The sequence below is a fragment of the Camarhynchus parvulus genome, chromosome 2, assembly GCF_901933205.1.
Source record: "Camarhynchus parvulus chromosome 2, STF_HiC, whole genome shotgun sequence".
Taxonomy (NCBI): domain Eukaryota; kingdom Metazoa; phylum Chordata; class Aves; order Passeriformes; family Thraupidae; genus Camarhynchus; species Camarhynchus parvulus.
This window is the reverse complement of record NC_044572.1, coordinates 18,803,743-18,828,044: the sequence shown is the minus strand read 5'-3', so window position 1 is coordinate 18,828,044 and position 24,302 is coordinate 18,803,743. Positions and strand designations below refer to the sequence as shown.

At 36.9% G+C, this 24,302-nt stretch overlaps 1 protein-coding gene across 10 annotated transcripts in view; it reads left to right on the top strand.

Moving 5' to 3' along the window:
• The window catches only part of MLLT10 (MLLT10 histone lysine methyltransferase DOT1L cofactor), a 135,950-nt gene that overhangs the window by 31,644 nt on the left and 80,004 nt on the right, over positions 1 to 24,302 (top strand). For 9 of the 10 annotated variants that reach the window (XM_030966965.1, XM_030966971.1, XM_030966942.1 and 6 more), the window contains exons 4-6: positions 1,517 to 1,571; positions 14,018 to 14,127; positions 20,285 to 20,388. In XM_030966965.1, coding sequence (XP_030822825.1) covers positions 1,517 to 1,571; positions 14,018 to 14,127; positions 20,285 to 20,388 — 269 coding nt within the window. The remainder of the gene's footprint in view (positions 1 to 1,516; positions 1,572 to 14,017; positions 14,128 to 20,284; positions 20,389 to 24,302) is intronic. The other variant, XM_030966989.1, reaches the window with a different exon arrangement.

Genomic DNA, 24,302 nt, shown 5'->3' with positions numbered 1-24,302 from the left:
AGAATATTACATTACAGATGACTTTGACCCAGGACTAGAAGGGACACTAACCAAGTTTGCAGGTGATACAAAACTGGTAGGAGCTGTTGAGTCCCTTGAAGACAAGGAGGCCCTGCAGAGAGAACTTAATAAATTAGAGGACTGGGCAATCTCCAACAGTATGAAGTTTAAGAAGGGCAAATGCCAGACTCTGCACTGGGATGGGGCAATCCTGGATGTACAGACAGCCTGGGGAATGAGATGCTGGAGAGCAGAGCCATGGAAAGGGACCTGGGGTCCATGGCATGTTGAACCTGAGCCAGCAGTGCCCTGGCAGCCAGGAGGGCCAACCCTGTCCTGGGGGGCATCAGGGACAGAATGGCCAGCAGGACAAGGGAGGGAATTGTCCTGGTCTGGTCTGCTCTGCACTGGGGCAGCCTCACCTCGAATGCTGGGGGCAGTTCTGGGTGCCACAATATAAAAAAGAGATTTAACTGTTAGTGTCCAAAGCAGGGCCATGAGGATGGTGAAGGGCGTTGAGGGGAAGCTGTGTGAGGAGCAGCAGAAGTGTCTTGGGTTGTTCACCTTGGAGGAGATTAATGGAAAACATCATTGGAGTCTACAACTTCCTCATGAGGGAAGAGGAGGGTCAGGCACTGATCTCTTCTTTGTGGTGACCAGTGACAGGACCTCAGGGAATGTCCTGAGGTTGTGTCAGGGGAGGTTTAGGTTGGATATTAGATAAATGTTCTTCACCCTGAGTATGGTTGCATGCTTAATAGGCTCCCCAAGGAAGTGGTCACAGCTCCAGGAGTGCTGACAGAGTTCCAGAAGTGTTTGGACAATACTCGCGGGCACATTGGGACGACAGTTGGGGTGGTGATGTGCAGGGTTAAGAGTTGGGCCTTGATGAACCTTGTGGGTCCCTTGCAACTCAGCTTATTCTGTCATTTTGTGATCAAGCTGCTTATTTCTAGACATGTGGTTTTGCTACAGTTGTCAACTTCTGACCTCCTTTTTCTGAGACAGAAAGTGCAGTTGGTTTTTGTCTCTCAGGATAAGTGGCAGCCAGCAGAGACTGTGTAGCCAACCATAGCTCTGTGCACCTGTGCTGGTCATATCCACAGCACTTCTTCATGATTGACCATCTTGGTCAGTACAGAGAGCCTAGGACAAGGAAATACAGTAAGGACTTTTGGACTATGTCCAAGGTTCTTGGCATTTAAGTCCACCCTGTGCTGTAGTTTTTGGAGGCTTGTCTCCAGAATTCCAGGGTGTGAAACCCAGGAAGACAATTGGAGGTAGAACTGCAAGTAGCTTTATTGTGTGTCATAATTTGAAGATCTGGAGGAGAGAGCTTTATTTTTCACAAAATAACATTAATATTCAAGTAAAGGTTAAGGGAAAATACACCCATTCACTTTTAAAGAATGGGTGCTTCCTTAATATCAGGTAACAGTTTTAATGTGTGTGGTTGCTTTTTCAATGCTTCTGTGATCATTCCATTTTTTTATTTTACTTTTGCTTTTTTTCCTAGAGATGTGAATTATGCCCTCATAAGGATGGTGCTTTAAAGAGAACAGATAATGGGGGTAAGTTTTATCCTTGCTTTTTGTGAACTCTCTTATTTTGTATGAGGGAAATAAATCTGTGGAAAAAAAATTATAGGGATCCTATACATAAAGGAAAACACTGACTGCTTTGGAAAGAGATAACTGTTTTAGAGTAACCCTTATTTGTCCACTTCAGGTTCAAATTACTTTGAGGACATCTATCATTATTCTTGGTTTCATTTTTAGGAAAAAAAGTTACAATAGAAAAACTGCATTTTAACATAAGATTTAATGGGTAAAATGGATGAATCTTTTGTGTTTTTAGTTGGAGCCTGAGCATTACAGAAAGCTGTTGCAAGTGCACCATTCATGGAGGAAAGTGGAATTTTTATGTCTATAGCCCAGACTGAATGCACCAGTGCATTTTCAGAGGTTGACTCTTTCATGCCTGATTTACTAATAGGTTCTGTAACAAAGAAGTTAGAGCTGGAAAGTTGCAGTAGTGATTACCTCTCCCTTGCATCTTTCTAATTTCACTGTTCAGGTTATCGTCAGTTCTGCTCCTGCTGCGTAGAACTGCTAGAGAGTCTCCACTGAATATCCTGGCTTGATTATTTTTATACTGATATCTGGGTGATATGAGTGTAAAATTTCAATAAACTTTTGAATCACTTTTGGAATGCTGCCTTCTCTCTCTGGTAGATACTTCTAAATTTCCATCCATCATCTATCTGTAAATAGCCTGGTCATTTTGATACTGAGCCTTTTCTCTTGTGAGAGGAGAAAATATGATCTGTATTCTGGAATTCACTTGGACAGTCTATGGAAATTGTATTCTGCAGATTCTATGGTGTATGCATGATATTCTAGCTAATTTGTATCTTAGTATTGATGCAGCTTTGCTATTTCTGTTGCAGTTGAATTGCAGGAACACAGGGCCTGCTCATGTTTGTGCTGATCTATCCCTTTCCCTTGTGTACCTTTGGCTGCTCTGTTCATATATATATATATCTGTGCTCTAGGTTTACCATTTTAGTGTCAACTGACTCAAACACATCACTCAACTTAATACCCCGTACTTAAGTCTTATTCCTCTTCTTTATTATTCCTCTCATGTTGATACATGGAATGTTGAATTAATTTCTTTAGAAATGACAGCTGGACACTTTATTTTTAGGAAATAGTAATAAGAAAGCATCAAACGTCTTGAAATATACAGGAAAATTTGTGAAGTATGAAGAAGTTGAAGTGTGTTCTGGTTTTATACTTAAAGTAGTATTTGGGAATGCTTTGCTATTATGCTGTCGTGGTCTTGAAACTTTTTCTTAGCATCAAGTCTTGAGAACTTATTTTGATAGTGTGCATCAAAGATGTGAGCATCCTATTAATTGTAATTGTAAGTTCTTGTCTGAAAGTGAATTACTCTATAGGATTGAAATGCTTTAAGTTTCAATAGCAAAGGCATAACACTGTACTATAATTTCAATACCCAAGTGTTTTCATCAGTGAAAACTTCATACTGAATATTTCATACCTGAGAGGCATAGGAATTTATATTTTCTTCTGAAAACACCCAGCCTCTAACAGATCCTTGTCCATGGTGTTGAAAACAGCAAATTCTATTTTGTGGACCAACTATTTTTTAAGTAATAGCTTTATGGAAGGATGTGCACCTTGGAAAATACTTTGACTGGTGTTGCATTTCAGAAATCTTCATTCTTACCTGAAATTTTCCTTTCATGGAGTTGCCTAACAAGAGATTGTACCAGAAGATTTTTAGACTTAAAGAAATACTGTTGAAGATCAGATAATGGGCTTGCCATTTAAAATGGCATTTTCAGTAGGTTAATACTTAATTTTTTGTGATGCTTTTACACCTTTTGTTGCCAAATGAATCATAAAAAGATGCAGGTATTTGAGAAGAAACTTGGAAACAATCATTTCTGATAAAACCTTGTAAGGATCTAGCTTTATAAACTTGTAATTATGCAGTCTTTCTCAAAGTATAGAGATAATTAAATGGTCTTAGCTTTTCAGAACAAGAGAAGAAATGGCTGATTTTAAGTCAGTGATAGAAGGTTTTTCTTCTTTCTGCCTTCTGGCAACAAATAACTTCATTTTGTAGCCAGAAAAAAACAGTGTGCTTTTTGTTTTGAATATGCAGATAGCTTAGCCCATACATGGCCTGCTGCTCCTGCAGGTTTTTTTTTTTAAGAGTCTTCTGGATATTTGCTTTATAATAAGGTGAAGGACTGTGTTTTGGGCATTGAAGGTGCCGTATTTTCTTTTATGTTCAGAAGATTAATGGGCTACTGAGCTTTTACTATAATGTTCTGTGATTTTCGTAACCTGCAGTAAGATGCAGTTACTGCAGTGAGGACCTTGCTATACATTGTTTCCTCCTCCTTTGTGATGGTATTTGTTTTTAAAACTTTTCCTTTTTTTTCTGCCCTGCATTCCTTTTCAGCTGCATGAAAACTTCCCTGACCTAGCTGCCCATGCTAATGCTGATAGAAGGAATGCCCAGGAGGGTTCTTTTAGCAGCAGCCTGTATATGATCTGTCTTAAGTCAGTTGCACAACTGTAACTGAAGGCAGCCTAATCTTAGGGCTCTTCTGTAATGATGTTGTCTTGCCTTCAAGAACTCTGGGGCACTACATGTATGGCAGTAGTCTGGGAATCAAACTTGTGTTGTTTAGAGGTATTATTAACTGACTATAAGTATAATTAATTGACTATATATTATGGTAGCATATGGTATGGTTGTGTTGGTATTTTGTGAGGTTTTTGTCCCTCCCTCCCTCCCTCCCACCTCCCCACATAGTGCGAGGTTACTTTGTGTGCATTCTTCTTCTTGCTCCCCCTCCTTTTACTGGCCTGTTGCTGCTTATCTGACCTTTTAGAGATGAACATTTTTTTTAGATTCGCTTTTTAGATTTTATATTTCTGTTTGGAGTTTGACTCTGCCTTAGTTGTACTTATCAGGTTAATGTGGGTCCTCTAGTGTCATCTATGGCAAATACAGAATTTACAATTTTCAGTGATTTCTGAAGTACAGCATTATTGGAGCAGTACTGTCATGGATTTTACAGAAAGCTTAAACGTTACAGCTTGAGATAGTAATAGGAGAGGAACATACCATGGAGGCCAAACAACATTTGTCCTGCTCTCTTTGACATTATGAACTAGATTCTTGAAAAGGGTCTTCTGTGCCTTCTGAGAATAGTTTCCCAGCTTACAGGCATTTATGCTTTGGGACATCTTGCTTCAGACATGGTATTTTTGTGTTTGATGGAAGACGAGTCTATCACACTATTGAAGTGTTCTCTTCTGTATAGTGTCCATGTGTGGCAAGGCTGATCAGTACAATGTGTCCATGAGTTTCTTTTGAGCCTGTTACCTCATGGTTTTATTTGATGCAAATTTGATGCTTGGTATTTGCAAACTGGGGTGGCAAGGGTCAGTTGTTCTGTGCTCACCTTTCCAGTACCTCTTCCCGTAACCTTTTTGGGTACACTGAAGAGTACACAGATGACTGCCTGTTCTTGGCTTGGTGATGGTGGCCGTTGGTGCTGTAATCAGAACCTGAAATGATCCCAAAGAGATAACTGAGTCTGGATTTGTGTGGGCTATGTCCTAGTCTGCTTCAGTGTCCCTCCCGTGCTTTCCATTGTCAGAGACTTAAACTGACCTTGAGCAGGAGCAGCTAAGGTCTGTTTGAACATGCTTGTTCAGTCTCTGCACTGTGTGAAAATGGTCATTCTGCTCCTGCACTTACACAGATCCTAGAAACAATACTCTTAGATTTAGCTGAGTGGAGTCTGGACTAGTATCTGTGGTGTGGCTTATCTGCCAGCGGGTTTATCTGTCGTAAGGATTGTTAAGAGTTGACTGTATTTAGCTACACATTTGATTTAGTTAAGTTTTAAGAGTAATAGGACATTGCACAGTTATGAGCAGGATGTTTGTAAGAAATTTTAGGAATTAGCTTTGAATAAGTTTTAATACTTTGTTTGCCTAACACCTATGATTGTCTTAGGGCTATGGTTAAGTTTTATGAACAAAAAATAATCTTTCCTGCATATGGACTTTGTTTTTACATAAACATGAGGACTTTTCCTGTGTTCAGAGGCTGGAATTACATAAACTCCGTTAGGCTATTACCTGGTTTTTTTAAATTGTTATTTATTCTTTCCTTATTGACACTAAAAGTAGAAAAGGAAGATTGAATTGAAAAAGCAGCTTTTCTTTCAGAATAGATTTGTTGACAGAATTCCTTGATGAATTTGGTATTCATGTTCATGTTGTGGTTTTAAACATTACTAAATATAAAAGTTTTTTAAAATGAGAAAACCTGATGCGTATCTGAGTTGCTTATTGATTTGCTGTCTTACATATAAGAAGGCTATTGAAAGATTAATTTTCCTTTAGCTTGGTGGATTGGTAAGTGGATTAGTAGTTGGATAAAATATAAACACATTTTTTGAAAAACAGAGATGTAACAAGTGAGCATTTGTTTGAAGATACTTGAAAACTGTTGGCATTTGACAGTTTTGGGCCTTTCAGTTCAGTAATATTTCCTAAACTGTTGCAGTAATTTCCTTTGGATTTTTGACACTCAGTGAAGAGGAAATAAAATCATGACCATTTGGACTGATTGTAGCTTTTTGAATCCCAGTTCTTTTATCTTCTCATAGTACTGAGTATGCATTCTGTTTTTTAAGCAAATTGTTCACTTCTATCTAATATCGTGCATCTCGCATTTAAATCATTTTCTTGCAGTAATCTTTTTCCACACTTTTCTGTGAGCTTAAAAGGTTTGATTTTGCTATACAAGTTGTTCCTTTGAAATCTGATTCCAGTGGATGATGATCAGGAATGCTGTGTAACAGCATTCTTTGTATGACTTTTCACCAAGACTTCTTTCATGCAGCTGATTGGGGAAAGGCCAGCGAACAATGTGGTGGTTTTATGTCATGGTCCAGACCCTCTTCCCACCCCCTGGCTCAGTGGCAGGATCTCCCAAGTCTATAAAAACATTATATGCTAGGCTTTCCCGTTGCTGCTGTTATTATTAGAATCTCACTGTCTGGTTTACTGTTCTGATAAGTTTTCTTGGTGTTAATGTCTAAGAATGTGGATGGTATAATGTTATATGTACACACTGAGATGTACGCATTTTGCAAGTGCTTACCTACAAATGTTCTGGCCTTTTTGAGCAGATTTACAGCAGTGTGTGTTTTTTTTTTTTTTTTACTGGGAAAGAGAAAAAAAGATAATAAATTTAAAATACTGCAGTAATAGAAATTAATGTATTACCATATGAAGTGTTGTGTATTTATGATTTATATTACTGATTATCACAGTATATATGTAGAAAATTTTTAAATAGAGTTTTAGGTGCTTATTTACATATTTCTTCCTTTTGTTGTATGAAAGGATTTCTTGAGAGAGGTGGAAGAAACTCAATAATTCCATAGCATGCCAGATAAAATTATTAAAGCTATTAGCTTACTCAGTGGACCAATGGAATTTCATCTATAGCTGTTTTGAAAACAAACTATATGTTGTGCTGCAGAGTGATGATTTGAGACAAATCAGTTCTTTACTTGAGTTCCAGATTTTTCTAAATGGAGATTTTGTGAAATTCAGTAGTAGGACTTTGTAGGATGAAACCTTTTTCTTCATAGACAAGTAGTATTTATTTTGCCTTTTAAACAAATTGTCCATTCTATACCAATGAGGAGTTTGGCTACCAACCACAACAGTGAGAGCTGTAGTGCTTAGTGTGGCACCTTCTTTTTACCCCTCTTCAAAGAGTGGATCAAACAATATAATATGAATAATGCTGTATGAACTATAGCAAACTAAATCTTTATTCACTAGAATAAGGAAAAGACAGTAACTTCAGCTGACAGATTTCTTATCTGCAAGTTTTCTTGTTCTAACGGGAAAGAAAGAGCAGGGTTAAAAATATATGGAATGTCTTAATGAGGAGACACTTAACTAAAGGTTTAAAATAGTGCTTAATCTTTCCCTTTGGCAAAGAGTAACAGTAATGGTCTTAAGTACATGTTTGAAAGGTGAATCCAGCAGAGTTGGATAGAGCTCAGCCTTTGGGTCAGTCAGCAGATCTGATAGTTGTGGAAATGGAGGGTGCAATTTCATGTAATCTAGGACAGCTGTTGACCTCTGCTGAAAGGAGGGGACTGTGGTTTTCCCCTGACTGTGTGTTTCTGCACTGATGGTTTTGTATATGGTAATCATGTGATCTCAGTGTGGATTGCTTCAAACGTTGACTCATCTTGCTGAAAGGTAAACTATTAAGTTTCCCACAAATTTGGTAATGAGATGAATGAAAAAAATTATTTGCCCTGCTACACAGCAAACTCATACTGCAATGAGGGGACAAGGATGTACAGTTGAAAGTGGACAGTAAGGTGAGGTCCTGCTTTTCAGTGACAGTCTACAGCTGAAATGGATTGAGGTATATCCTAATTATCATAATTGACAACTTAAAGCAACCCACATAAGTAACTAACATTCCAATAAAGATTTTTTCCATATTAGAATAATACATACATTCTCTTGGTTTGGGAGTGAACTGTACTTACAAACAAAGTAAGATTTCTTTAATGAAATGTAATGGACTCTTTAGGAACTTAGAATGCATAAAGAAATTTTGCTGTGACATTGCTGCATGGTTAGGGCATGGTGATAATATCCCAGAGCTCTTGTGCTACCAGGCTGCTCCTGTGGCTGGAGTTCGGTGTGGCTTCACAATTCTGGTCTCTGTGGTGCCTTAGTGCTCTGCTGCACAGCTTCAGCACTGACTGTGGGTCGTAGTGGAGTGCCTACTCTGTGCCTCTTGGTTCACCAGCAAGACATGGGCTTCCCTTGTTGTGGATGGTAGGATGGATTATGTGTTTGTTGCTGTTGTTTTATTATAAAATCAAAGATGATGAAAACAAGGCTTGAAAACTTGCACTGGAAGGCAGTTTAAAAGTACTGTGAGTTTATTTATGGGGAAGGTGCTTGTGAATCAAATTTTGGGCAATTAAGCAGTAGTTGTAAAGGCAAAAATTTAGTTAGATGGCTAACATACTGTGTGTTATTTATCTTCCTGGGTTTTCTTTGTTAATTTACTTTGGTAGAGTTTACTTCTAATTATAGAGCTCTTTGTTGGCAACAGTCTTGTGTTTGCTGATGGTGGAATTGCTAGGAATTACTTTTCTCTGTCACATTGGGATAGCAGATCAACTATTTATTTTCAGCTAGGGGTCTGAAGTCTGAGCTTTGTTACTCTGAATGTTAGTGAGCAATACACATTAAAATTCTGCCTGCTAAGTATGTACTGCTAGGTTTGCACTGAGTTAAAAATCAGTAAGGCACAAGAAATAAAAATCTTGAGTGACAACTGGTAACATTTGGATAGATTCTGTGGTGGTAATGAAACATTTTGTGAACTAGAATGAAACGTAAAAAGTGGTGAAACTCAATAGCGTGTCTTTCTAAGAGAAATCAAAGTAAAAATGCATTTAAGTAAAATGCTGCAAGTCTCATATGGTGTATTTAAACTTTGAAGAGTTTTCAGCATGAATTTCCAATTTTTGATATTGGAAAAAATTGGTTTCATTATTGTTATCAAAGCAGATCTGAGAGTTGCTTTATATATGATTTTTCACATTGTTTGAAAGTTGGTAGAATTTTTTTCTAAGATATTTCCAAAGGAAAATGTCTTAGTTATATTTGTGTGATGTTTTCTTAGAAAGCACACTGAATTTTTTTGTAAAAGGTAAGCAGCATTTCCCAGAGTTACTCATCTTGAAAGTGCAGTTGAAGTAAGTATTTTTAACTTCGTTTATCACCAATAAGTAAAAATTAAAATCTATGTTTTACAGTTTCTGGATGGAGACACTGATTGTTGTAGAATATTGGGTTTTTTGGAAGCAAAACAGGCAGTGAATGTGTCAGCCCCGTCGTAGCCTGGGGGGTTTTCTTCAGCAGTTTCAGAGAAAACAATTCTAATAAGATTGCACAGAAACAGGCAAACTCAATGGCTAATTTGAATCCTTATGATATGTTTCTTAGGCTTTCTAGTTTAAAAACAAGAAATAAAGTTCATTTTAAAGTAAACAAGGCCAGCAATATCATCTGGTAAAAATACTATTATTGAGAAGGCACATATGTCAAAAGGCACTGTCTCAAAGATTGAAAAATAAATAAAATAAAAAAATCTGAGTATAAGGGAAAATTTTAACAACGTTTTGCAAGCTGTCAGTATCTCTATTTGGAAAAATGTGTGTCCTGCCCTCTCTTCCAGTTAAAGTTGTCCTGAAAGTGAGAAACCAAAAGTGAATTGGATATAAGGAGTTCAGTGGGGATAGTAAGAGTTTGTTAGGAATTACTGCAAGTTTCATAGGTAAAATTTAAAAAGCAAGTAATAGTCTGTGGCCATTTGTCTGGATTCAAACCATACACAGCTAAAGTGAATGGAAGCTTATCATTGATTTAGAGAGTAAATTATATCGTTTATGGCGATGGGTTTAATGAACACATTTGGAGTAAAAGTGATCTCAAAAATCTCCTGGGTTCCTGGCTAAATGTAGAAAACAGTTAAGAAAAAATAGGAATATCTGCTGTTATTTCTGTGCAGTGTTTGGGTGAAGAGGAAAGCTGATAAAATAGTTTCAGTTGCAACAGAAACTAGGGAGAATGTTTTGAATGTGTAGAACAGTGCTGTTGGAGGTTTTATTTTATAATCTAAAACATGGGTGTACAATGGTATTTTTCACACTTAAACATTAGTAAAGCTTAAAAGGACTGGATTTAGTGGGGTTTTTTTTAATTCCTGGATGAGAAGGAGGGAAAAGATGTATAGTTGCTGATGAAATTTTGATTGCCCTAGAACAATGTAGTAAGTGATTTGAATAGGAAGTTGATAGTGCAAACTTTATGGCTTAGATGGAGTAAATGGAAAAATATGTATTTTAAGGTAGTCTTAAATACCACACATCCTTTTAAATGCTTACTTCTCATACAGGCTTCTACATACAGTTTGGATGGGTGTCTTTAGAATGTTTCTTTGTCCCTGCAGACAAAGAAAGCAGTTATCATCCAGTAGAAAACAGTAGACAAAAGCATTCAACTTCGAACGTGGCAGTAGGTCCTTTATTCTGATGGAACTCTGAGCCCTGCGCTCAGCCTGAGTAGTTGTCTAAAAGAGAAGGAAATGTCAGCAGAGGATCAGGAAGGTGTTTTTGCACTGTGGTATATACTCAGGAACGCTCTCAGTTGAACAAAACATGACAAGTAAAACTGTTTATCGGTTAGCAGCTGGTTCTCTCATCAGCGGGCCCAAGGACATCTCTTGCACGTGGGCTATAGGTGTCCTTACTTCCGTGCTTCTGCTTTGTAGCTATAGTGGCTACTCTCTTGATGCTTGGGAAAATGGTTCTTTGCTTTTTTTCTGTTTTCCTCCTGCTGTCTGGTTCTTATATGGCAAAATGGAATCTTCTTGACCTCCCTTAAGTATAAACGTTTTGTGGAGGAGTCTACAGACCTTGAGTTCTCTGTGGAGATTGCACAGGACCTTTAGACAACCAGTTCTTAACCACATTTGTTATGGAAAAGTATCTTCCTTACTCTTCCTAAAGGGAACTCTCCTTGACACTTCCAGATCAGCTGAGTGTTGCTGTCTGACAATTCTGTATTTCTTCACCAGTTAAACTTTGGGCAAAAGAATATTTAAGAACTTGTGTACAGGGTGTCTTGAATCCAAGTGGATGCTGGTGCTTTAGTTAGGCTTTTTTTTTTGGTGTAGGCATTTGAGGCTGGTAACATAAGGGTGCTGCAACCACCCCTCTGGTTAAATTATTGTTGGACATTATTGTGATTTATCATGTTATTGTGATTTTCCAACAAGGCCAGATTATCTGGCATCTGAAGGTGCCAGATGGAAACCAATGGAAAATGTCCCTTGTCCTCAATTCTGTGGGCACTTAGTAACATATGCTCAAAAAGTGTTTTAGTGCTGTGGTGCTTCATTTGTTTCATTATATAGATCCTGGGTTTGGTCTCGTGAAAGTTAAAAGCCTGTTACTGGCCACAGCTGGATGTGTACTTCCTATTTGTAAATAGGAATATATTGTAGTGTTTTTGATTTTTTTTTTTTTTTTTTTGATAGTGGTGGAGCACTATTCAGTTAAAGCTGCTCCTGAAACTGGTTCCTTATAGTAAAAATTCTTAACCTACCTAAATTTCAGTTCACTGAGTGATTTTTTCCCCCTAATGTCTCTGGTATATTTTGTATATTTACATAATAACTTTTTGTTATATGTAACTGTAACTAGAGTACAGACTTAATTACATATGAGGTAAAAGCTTTTGCTATCTGATTATGTGTAGCCAACTGAAGAAGGTTTATTTTTTTTCAAAATTTCAGTACCACTTTTTTATTGGTTTAATGGCATTATTAGATAAATGGTGTGTCTATTTGAGTTAATTTTTTGAGAGAACATTTAAAGATAAATATGCATCATTAACACCATATTAACATTTATTTGTCTTCAGTAAGATGATTCTGGCTTAAGATGGTTTGTAATTCTTAGAAGAGCCCTTATAAGCACTCTTTCCTTGAAGATATTTCAAGTAGACAAGTGAACAAAAAAGGTTGTGGTTTTTATAGTTTTTTTTTCCTCAGTCTGTCTGTTAATGATAATTTTAAAATGGTCTCTTGGACCAGGTTTTAAAAGCAGCTCACGTTGTCTGTTTATACTTTTTTTTACCCTACACTTTTATTAGTCTCATGCCTTTTCTGTACAGAATAATTCTAAAGAGTGTGAATAAAGTTGGGGAGCAGCACAGATACTGTATTTAGTAGCAGTTGAGACACTAGAAGGATATGTGTGGGATTACTGTAACTGTTGTGTGTATGTGCACTTTCCATTTTTCATAGAAATTGTAACTACCAGTTTAGTAAATGGAGAGGGGAAGCACCAGATCCCTTGGCAAGCTGGAGAAGATTGGTGCTTTAAGAAAAGTATCTGTTATTGCATATGTGCTTTTTCTTCTAAATGCCATTCCAGAGTCTCAACAATACTACTGTGAGCAAGCACAGCTTTGTGTTTAGCTCAGTTTAAGAGTCAGTACAGTTCAGTGAAGAAATTAAGACCTTTTAGATTCTGTAGAGTAGTTGAAAAGAGAAAATCTAAGATGAAAGCTCAGAAGGGTCTGCAGTGAGACAGTAAATGGTGGGGTTTGTGTTTAAATTTATTTCTATTTTTTGGGGGGGGTTTATTATTTTTGTTGGTTTTATTTTTATTATAGCATGTGTTTGCACAATGATAATTTACTTTGCTTGCCTAATCTAATAACCTGGTAGATTATCTAATTATTTAAGTCTGTCATTTTACGTCCTTAATGTTTGCATACAAGTAAGCCTGGGTAGGAGGAAAGCAGAATTAGTTTTAAAGTTTACTGAGGGTCTTGTGACAAGAGACTTTAGTTTTCCTCGTGGGGAAGAACAGAATTTGTACCAGGTGATTAGCTGCACCAAATTCACTTCTGGGTGAGATGATGATACTTGTAATAATTCTGTTATTAATGTCAGTATAGCAATATGTTGGATTAGCTGTGTAGCAGCAAATCTACAGTTATGGCATATGGTCGTCCTCTGAAACAAACCAATAGCTCTCAGGATCTCTGTTGAAAAACGGCTTCCAATTTGTAGGTTTGTTTTTGGCTTGGAATTTTCCCCCACCTCCATCCAGCCAAATGTCAGACAATTAAGAATGTTGGCTTTCTTAAAATGTTGTTAAAACACAGTATGGTAAGTAACTAACTCACTGATCCCAATGTAATGAATTAGAATAGGACTGGATATAGGTATTTGTATTCCTATGAAAGAACGAGTTGGCCACAACTTCATAAATGGAAAAGCAAGAGATAGCGTAGAGGGGATGTGAGGGTGTGCATATGTGTTGCAATTTCTATCTACAGAAAGAAACAGGTGTCTATTCAAATCAGAATAATGTTTTTAAAATAAAAATTGTACACAGAAGTCTTCTATGATGCTATGCTTGTAAGAATATCAGTTTGGTCAGATGCTGCTTCCTTTTTGCAGGACTTGGAGTAGCTTTTATGCAATGACTGTATTAATCCAAGAAATTAAACAAAATAATCATTTTTCTGTTTGTGTGTCACTGTTTGTATAAATCATTAGTATTTGAATTTCATGGAGTATTACACATATAAATTCTCTCTGACTACATTAAAAAATGTATTACTGAACATCTAAACTTTGGATAACAGAAATGAAATGTAAACATGACTTAAATGTAATTTATGTCCTTAATATTCTAAACAGTTAAAATAGTCTGTGGAAAAAAAAGTGTTGTAAAAGGTTCTTTGTATTGTAATTGTACTACATTGAAATTTCATTTAAGCTTCTAGAAAACATTAAATACAATTATAACTTTTTGTAGGTTGGGCTCATGTGGTTTGTGCTCTGTACATTCCCGAGGTGCAGTTTGCAAACGTTTCTACAATGGAGCCTATCGTGTTGCAGTCTGTTCCTCACGATCGTTACAATAAGGTATAATTCTATGTCTTTTTATATTTAATGTATTTATTTTAAAACTTCTGAGATTTTATAGTATTAAACTACGCTTCTTAGAATGCACTTTATATAAAATTCCTAAATGTCTGCAGTAATGCTGTAAGTTTTCTGCAATGTCTTTATGATAAATTGAAGAATTAAGAAAGCTGTATTATTAAATTAAGCTGTAAAGTTATCTGCCATGTCTTATTAGTCTTTAGATTAAGGACTGTTTTGTTAATTGAAAATGCCACGATCTTTGAGTAACAGTTTATTTTGAAAGGAATCTGAAATATTTTCTATAGGTTAAAATACTATTGCAGCTTATATGAGATTTCATTATTAATTACCACAAAGTCCTAGTGTTTTAAGTGTTGATATTAACATAAACATGTTTATAAACTTTTCTTTTAAGACAGAGAGGTATGCTAATATATTAAGGCAAATACTTTTGCCTTTGTAAACAACATTCACTTTAGTGGCATTATTTGCTTATACGAGAACTGCTCGTATGTAATTGTCAGTGAGATGGAATGTTTTATGAAGTGTGGTGAGATTTCAAATTAAAAAAAAAACAAAAAGGCAGAGCAATAAACCAGTAGGTTGTTAGTGTTCTTCATTGATGGTTACATTTTTCTTATTTCACTTGTGTTACTTTCTCCTCACTTAACTACATTGGTTTTTTGTATGTTCCCTTCTGCAGATGCAAACTGTCTGAATTTCTGATTAGTTGTGTTAAATGTTTTTCTTTTAACCTCTAGCTTCCTTTTTTTACTTTATTTTATGGTAGTTTGTGGACAGTGGAGTAATGTAGGAATAGACTGTGTTATAAAAAAGAGAAAGGAGAAAAAGGCATACATCTCCTCTTGTGTTCTTCCTACAGGGAGACCAGTCCCTGTTCACGTTGCCTCCGTGACTTCTCACACCCCCCACATCCCCTTTCCAAGTTTCCATCTTTTGAATTATGGGCTCCCCTCAATGTTTCTAGCCTTTTTCCTTTTTTCTTTCTTTGGTCTTTTCTGTTTCACTTTCTCCAGTTGCTGTCAGTATGTTTTGTCCATCTTATTTACCAGCGTAGCTGAAAAACCAGGAGTCAAAGCCTATGTTTTTATCAAGCTTTCTCATTACTGTCTGAGCATCTCTATTGGCATCTCACTATTTGCTTCCCTCTGCATTGGCAAGAGCATGCAACAGCGAGATTCAGTACAGAGCTAATAAAATGTTTCTGCTTGGGCACAAAGCAGTAAAGATTTCCTATAACTGATGAGATTATTTCCTCTCTTGCCTCAACTCTGAGGAAACAGAACATCTGTTTTCTTTTTCCTTGAGTAGTAGTCAGTCATAATTTTTTTTTTAATTGGTAGTGGTTCTCCCTTAATGTTTTTCAAAAATTTCATGGAACACTTTGGATTTTGTTTTATCTTGCACCATTTCCATTGATGGTAATTGGATATTGGATGAGTAAATCCTTGTAACTTCAAAAAATGTACTCTGCATCTTTTATTATTACTTGTTGACAAAAACCATTGTTTGTCTCTCTCTTTAGTCTTTATTAATTCCTTTTCATCATAACTAAAGTTTCTTCTTTCTCAAACAGTTTCTGTTCTAAATATATGACAATACAGTTGTGTTTTGCTACTAAAATTCTAATTTCCATTTTGTTGGTCTATACTTACTGTGTTTTTCTTTCTCATTAGATAGTTACTAGCGCTATGCAGTTAATGTAGAGAGAGTTCCTGGTGTTATCCAGCTCTTAGTTCTCTGTGCTCTGGGCAGGTGTTCTGACTGAGGTCTGTCTTCCATGTTAGCAGTCAGCCTAAAACTACTGTCATCAGGCCACTACAGTTTATTGTGAAGTACAATGAGATCAGTGTCAGAAAAGCCAAAGTTTGGGGTCACACCGCTAGCCTGCAAATTATATTATTTTTGTTCTCTGTTTTTACAGAACTCAGATTTCACTGTCATTATTTGGTCTTTTTGGGTCAGGGAGATAGTGGCTGTGGGTGTCGGAGGAATCCAAGAAATGGCTATACTGCAGTTGCTGCAGCAAACCTTCTGAAAGCAATCAAACTGCAGTGCCAGCAGCAGTCTAGTTGTGTCAGTACTGAATTTAGAGAAGTGTTGGCTGGCAGGGAACTTTCAACTCTGGCTATGTCTGTAACTGCTGCTGAGTTTAGCACTGCTGTGGTTAAACTGCCATGGGTTCCCAAGCTGGCTATTCTTGAGCAATACCCCCCAAAACCAATACAACTATTAGTTCCTTTTTCATGTAGCTTGCAGTAATTTCACCTTCTACTCCTATTGCTGTTCAAGATAAATTGTGTTTATTTAAATTATACCTTTTTTAGATCAGAAATTTTGTAAAGCGTTTCACTCTGACTTTATTAATTTGAGTAAAAATGGAAAGAAAAGCTAGTTTTTTGAGAAATAGGTATGACAAACAGTTCTTGAAACATTTGTTGCACATTGAGAACAAATGTAAACATGTAATTAGGAAAAAATTACTGGAGTTGTTTCTTTTCTTAGAGAGGCTTAGTGATAATTTCATTCTGTTTGTCAGCTTAGGTTGGAATAGGAGATTTTAAGTAAGATATTATTTCCTGTGAAGTTCTGAATAATTCTCTGTGCATGGCTGGATACATATGGAACACTAGCATTTAGAATTGGGGGAAAATAGAGGCCAAAGAAAATTACCATGAGGGAGAAATTATACTGTAGTCTTTAAAGTAAATAATTTTTGAAGTTTTGACAGGACTTAGTTCTTAATTTAATGTTTGGAATTTTCCCTGTGCACTTCTTTGCACAGTATTATAATTATAGTATAATATAATTATAATACTGTGCAAATAGATCTAGGTTATATAAATATATCATAATATGCAGTATTACCAAGTACAGTAATCTTAAATGCAAGAAGAAATGCTGTAGATACCAAAGCATGGGGCTTGTCCATATAGAGATATTTGGCTGCTATTTCCCTGAACTTTGCCTGTTTCAGGGATAAAAACCATCACATTACAGAATGAATCCACTGAATGATTTGATTAATGAGTTAGCTATCAGGAAAGTTCTTCTTACATTGTTGCTTCCAAAAAAGAAATGGGCTATTAGTTGCTCTTCTTTTCAGAAATAGGTATTTCTTATTCCTTGGATGGTTATGCATGGATAATATATATTTATTTTATATCAGCTTCTTTTGTCTCTTTTAGGTTCATTTGAAACTATGTGATAATTTTATATAATGACTGCTTTTAGGAATGTCTTTTAAGAACTGATTTAAAGATAAGTGCATTTGGAGTTTCTTCATTTGCCTTGTAGTGAATACAGCTGGCAAACTTTTCTTTCAGTACTTGCTGCAACAATGAGAAATTTCTGTACAATTCCTAGGTTTGATTTTGTGATCAGAGAATGCCATTGGGTAGCTGTTATGAGTAAACTATTTCTGAAATTACTTTTTGCCTTATAATTTTTTTTTGTCTTACCTTCCCTTCTATCTTTGCTTTTGCAAAGAAGGTTTACACTTTGAATCTTTGAAGGTTGTGACAGCTGTGCAAAATATATATTTTGCCTTTAAAGGAAGTAAGATATTTGTTTTGTTTCTGAGTAAAATTTCCTTGCTGAATCAAAAGCTTTTGCTTCTTTTCCAGTGAATTTGGGAGAGTACTCTCTTTCCTTAAGAGCTTTGAAGAAGAGTGCAGCTGTAGGTTGTAGGACACAGTTCTAAACTTCCACATTTCAGAGGCTTCAGAGGAGTAGCATTTGTATGGATTTGCAAATACATGCAAGTCTTCCTTTGTGAAAGAAAGGCAAAGGTTTTCAGGCTTCTGGAATTGTTTGTGTGTCTAAGAGAAGGTACAAATACGAGAAGCCCAGCGGTAGAGAACTTACTGACTGTTGGAACCTTCTTTGTCCCTGTTTCATATGGAATACTAGGAAACAGGTTTAATGCTTCTCATGACTATTGTAGGAAAGTTCTTTGAGCTTCTTAAAATGCGTGGTCAGTCCACCATGTGGCATTTAAACTTGTTAATAATGTAGCTTGTAGTCATTTTTTAGTCATTTTACTGTAAATTGTTCTAAGAGGTCCCAAAACAGAGACCCTACATGTAGGGTAAATACTGAAAAATGGGAGTCTACATCTCTACTAAGTGGAATGCTTGTATTGCTTTTCTTCAATGAGGAAAAAAACTGTAAAACTTGAAACAAAACGCTGAAAAAACCAGAAAGTAATTGGAGATTGAGTTTTATGAGGTTTATTGAACTTTCTGTTTATAGAGGTATCTTACTTTGAAGTTACTTCCACTTAATATAGTGACTCATATGAGGTTGATAGATCATGACCTTGTTCATTCCTAAAATCTAAATGTGTCAGGTCATGGTATGGAAAGCTAAAAAGCAGCCAGTCTCAGACCCTGTCAAACAACTGAATTATCAGTGTTCACCACCTTGAGGTACAAAAGAAGCAAGGCAAAGAATTAAGTAGGATTATCCCCTTTCTGATCTTGTAAATGTTAGGTTATAGGGTATGATTTTAGGATATATCAGCTTTTAAAGTAGTGTGGAAACTGTACAAGAATAACTCTCCTACCTTCAAGTCTTGCATATTAACACAAATGCTTTAGTTAGCTGACACCTCCTGTTAAATGTTGTTCTTAAAACTTCTATAGCAGGCTATTCTGATCTCAGAATTCCACTCATTTTCCTGTCTAAGAATGGTTTTGCGTTATATAATTCTAAAAAAAAATTCAGTGGTCTCCTGGTCCGTTTTTTTCCACCATGTTTTCTGCTACCCATGATTGATGTTGTTTGCATTTATTATTCTACTCATTCTCTCCTTCACTGAAAGGAGGTTATGATAAAATTGTAAGTCAATTAAAATAGAGACAATTTTATTTTTTGGCATAAAGAAGTTTCTCTTTTCTCATTAAGGATCTTATAATGGGGTTTCTACAGAGGTAGGAGTGTCCTTAATGTTTAATGTTAGATAGACTCAGTAAAGTTCTCTCATATAAAAATAAACATTTAATCCACCTTAGTACTGGGTGATACTTTCATTAAGAATCTCTTCTTAAATTGTTAAATTTTACACATGAATGTGATATGATACAGAATCTCTCTAAATGCTCTTTCAGTAATTAGGACAGGAAAAAGTGAAAAGAGATTTAGTTTTGCCTCACGTTTTTCCCTGGAACGCTGGTGAGAGATTGTAGTAATACTTTTCTAGTAGTAAGCTTCCATACAGTATGTATCCATATTTATCAGCCACTTGTTTAAAAAAAGAAAAAGTATTGAATAGTGAGGAAGAATTTGGATATTGAAAATTTCTTTATTCTGTTTTACTAAGAATGTTTTTGAAAAGATTAAAAATTGCCATGGCATCCCAGTAAAAGAAATAAATTAATAGAAATGCTGTGAAAAGATTTCCAGGTACTAAATAGCTTGTTTTGGAGGTTGGAATGTGTTTAGTATACTCATTCAAGCTTTATTTACAGAAGGTTCTTGATTGATTAATTTACAAGATGTTTATAGGGCTGTCCAGGTCATACTGAAGTAGTCATCCAAACAATGCAGAGTTTGGTTAAACACCAATTTAATTAAAAGTAGCTAAGCATCATATGAATATTGAAACATGCTATGACACTTGGAAAATTCTTTGCACCAAATGTACAAATAAAATTTCAAGTTTGCAGGCTTTTTTGTAATTGTGTAGATATATATATGTATATACACACTATATGGCATATTAAACCATTAGGCACTCAGTCTGATGTTTCTGAATTCCACAAATACAGGTTATATTAAATGAATATGAAAATGATTGAGACTTTAAAGGACATAAATGCAAACTTGAAAGCAAGGACAGTTGGGAAGCCTAATGCTATTAACCCTTGGCTGTTTAACCCTTTGGCTGGTTGACAATGGTATGGAATGTAAGCAAATGAGTAATTGTACTGCCTTAACATTGGTGAAGTGTTCACAAATTCCAAGAGCCTACCAGGTGATCTCCTTTTGCTAACAAGCATGATTAGACTTTCATAAAGAAGTTCTTAAACCAGCTTAGCTGCAAAATCTAGTAGTTCTCAGCCTAGGATCTCCTGTAACACAGAATTTGTTTGTATACTTCTTATCAAATTAAGTATTTTCTCTTTGATAGACATGCTATATTTGTGATGAACAAGGCAGAGAAAGTAGAGCAGCCACTGGTGCTTGTATGACATGTAATAAACATGGATGTCGACAAGCTTTTCACGTAACATGGTAAGTATATTTTATTATTTAATATCTCTGATGTTCCAGAAAGAATCAATTCACACAGTGTAATGAATAAGCTCCTTATTTAGTACATATTTTGAGTAAAGAAATACAGCAAAGTGGTTTGTTTTTATAATAGTGTTTACCAACAATACGGTAGTGGCAGCATAGATTTTGCTGTGAGCTGCAGAACCTGTGTGATAATACTCCCTTGGGTAGTATTAAATGGGGTGTGCTCCTGTGAATAAGTATAGGGGAGTTTGGAGTTTTTTCTTGGTCTTAGCTTATTTTTCTTAGAGGATGTTTAATAGGATACGGGAGTATGAGGACATTGTTTTTTAGTATTGCCTGCTAACTGATTTTGATGTATACTTTTGGTAAATCAGTGGGAAAATTACTGAGCTGTCTGTAAAAAGGCACTAGACTCACCCTTTCCAGTATGGATTTCCAAACATTTGGGAGTAACTCACTTCACTGGTTTTATCTAAATGATACAGATCATCCTGTATTCAGATTTCATGTGTTACTGCTGGAGGAAAAAAAGCTGTGTCCTCCACCATCTGATTCATTCCACTTTAAGATATTTAGTTTTCCTTGCATTCAGGAGATGCTTGTTTCACTTTATGGACTTCTAAAAGAGGCTAGATAATTAGATTAAACCACATGCAACAGGTAAAAGGAAGCAAAAAGAGTTCCACTCCAAAATTTGCAGGCATTATTTGTTTCTTCAATTTCAGCAGGAGTTATTTTACAGTAGCAGGCAGATTTATCTAGGCTGTCTAGCTACATAATCTGTGGATTTACCTGTTTTATGACTGCCCCAGTATGCTGCTTCATGACCAGTTAAATGTATTTTCTTCAGTGTACCCAAGTGATAATTTGTATGTCTTGTGGAGATCTTGAAGGGTTTAATTCCATTGTTTTGGTGCTGATAATCTTGGGAGCTCTTCATTTTTTTTTAAATTGCTTGACTACTTTGCAGGTTTTATTCTTTCATAAGCATCTGATTTTTCATTGGATGTGATCATTGTCAAGTTTCTTTTTATGGTGAAAATGGATTGTGTTCCTCAAAGCGTGCATACCATGTAAAGGGATTACTTACAGATGTGAAAAAATGTGTACATCCAAGCGCTTGTATGACAAGGTCTCTTTCTGTTCAAACACTTGGATACATACAAGAGTCCTTTTCATCTTCTTACTTTATTCCAAAACCCTGAATGCTGTGAAGAGCATGAGACTTCAGGTTGAAAATTAATATAGCTATCTTGCCACTTTTTAGAATGTTTTGGTTCAAAAACATGGTCTATACTACAAAATGATGTCTAGCTGGAGAGTAGTAGTATGGCTGGAGATAATTAGAGATTTCTGTAATAATAAAAAAAATGGAAGAAAAACATGAAGACTACCAGAAATCCAGGACAAGGTGTTTCAAATTGGGATTATCAGAATGATTGTCTAATGAAAAATGAGCTTGAGTGCATGTTTTTTTGTAAGAGAAGCTTAGAAACAATACATCTTTGCTTAAAGACATCCTCTTAATTACTTTTTTCTAGTTGATATCAGCTGTAGTAGATTTGCATGTATTTAGTATTTCTGGGTTTTCCAAGAACGTATTTTTAAAAATCTGTGAAAATGAACCACATTATATAATCTTATTTAATTTAAATACTCCCGTGTATATTTTGACTGTAACGTTGCATTATTATGGTGTCTTGGTTTGAAAGACAGGTGTCTGCCAAGGAAGGCAGGAGCCTCCCTTAGAATGGAGAGTATGACTCCCCTCCCTCCGAATTATTATAACTTTGGAATTAAGAGTCTATCAGGCAAGGATATGTGAAAAGGAATAACAGTTCTTTACTAGTCTGTGTGTGTATAACAAACAAACAAATAAACAAACAAACAAACAAAAACAACGGCAGCAACAACAAACCAAAGGACCAGCCAGCCGGCTGCCCCGGTGAGCGCTCGGTCTCGCCTCACTCTTCAGGCCATTTCCCCGTGGGTGCAGTTCCGGGCACGGCCGGCAGGGGCGCTGCTGGCTCCTGCCCGGGGGCGCTGTGCTCAGCTCGGGGAGCGTGGCCCGGTAATGGCGGCTTGGCCCAGACGGGAAGGGAAAGAAGAGAGGCTTTGCTTTGCAAACCCCTTGGGGCGATCGATCCTGGCGCTCCAGTGGGACCCTCGGGAGCAGCGAGCTGGAACGGCAGGGACGGGGGCACAGTCCTGGAGTGGTAGATGAGATTATTAGGAAAATTAATCCACAAACACCAGAGGTTTATGTCCAAAAAGGAGACAGAGGAGTCCTTTTACTTTATTCGAATAAAGGGAGAGGCCGTGGAGCATTCCCCTGGGATCTCTCAGATTTTTGGAGGACGCAGCCTCCTTTTTATCCTAATTTCCCGTCTGCATCTCCCTTCTCTCTTTCCCCATTGGCTGAGGTACCTGAGAGGTACAGACTGCCCAGAATGCCTGATACCAGGAGATTCCCCTCTAATGTATAACCCTCCCTTTTAATTTTTAATTCTTATGGAATTTAGAGGTTTTTCATCTCCATTGTTTCTTTCACCTTTCAATGTCTAATTTCATTTATCAACAAACCTAAAGTTTATTTGTAAAAGCAAATATCTTTTTCCATTCATCAATCAGTGGAGTCCTTGCCATTGTTTCTTTTATCTCCCAGTGCTAGCTTTATCTGCCAGCAGACCCACAGCTTGTTTGTAAAGACAAATCCACTATTCCTCTCAATACGTATCAGAAACTCCGCAGCTGTAGCTGGAACCGTGGGGATGTCTGGGCAGGCAGGGGCTGTGGGGCTGCAGTGTAGCAAAAACCGAGGAGTAGTGGCAGAGAGGATGGGCGGGCGGCAGGGCAGTGGCACGGGCCTCCCGAGCAGGGCAGGGAGCGACTCCCTCGGGACAGGGATGGGGAGAGTGGCGGGGTTTCCCCTGAGCACTGCCAGATGGGAAGGGTTCCCTGTTGGGTGAGATAGGTGCCAGCAAGGACCCAGTGCAGCAGAAGAAAGGCAGCAGGAGGCTGAACCCCGCAGTGGTGGCGAATTCTCCCCACAGCGACTGCGGCCTCTCCCCTCCCTGTGCCGAGAGCTCTGGAGAGCTAGCAGCTGCCCCAGCCCCCTTTTCCCCAGCCCCCTTTTCCCCAGCCCCCTTTTCCCCAGCCCCCTTTACCCCAGACCCATTCTCTGCTATCTCTGCCCCTCACAGAGAAACCCTCAGGTAAGAGAAGCGCAGCCGGGTGCCCTCCTCCCCCGAGTTTGGCAACTTCTTTTTTCCCTCTTAAGTACCCAGTCGTTGTTGTCTCCTAGCAACATATGGGAGAAGATTCCCTAAGGGAAAGAAACAAAAGGAAAAATCCTAAACTCTGACATGTGGGAATGAAAATGATATGGAAAATATAAAAATATTTGGTTTGTCAATATCTAAGTTGGTTTTGATAAAGAAAATATATCAACATTACAAATGGTGAAAAGCAAAATTGTTTTGTAAAAATTAGACTTGAATAAAGTAATAATTAGTCTAGTCAGTGCAACTTGTAATTGTTGATCTTTTTAAAAGAGATTAGCCTGCCACAGTATTTTAAACTCGTAAATACAGTTTGATTTACTATGTAATTCAAGTTAGATTTAAAAAAACCCAGTAATTTTCATGGCAGATCAGACGCATGTACGCAAGTTCTCGTATGTTTTTTGTTAAAAGCTGTTCTTTCCTTAGATAATTTTTTTGCTTGAATTTGAGCTAAGAGTCATTGTAGATTGCTTTGTTTATTTGTGCAAGTAGCTGTATAGTAGATGTAGATGTGCTAGCTGTAAGCTTGTGTGAGTGGCTTAAAGGTTCTGACAAAAGGCAACAGGCCAAAATATGAATTAGATATGTTTTTCCCTGGGCTACAAAGGTTGGTTGTGTGTTCAC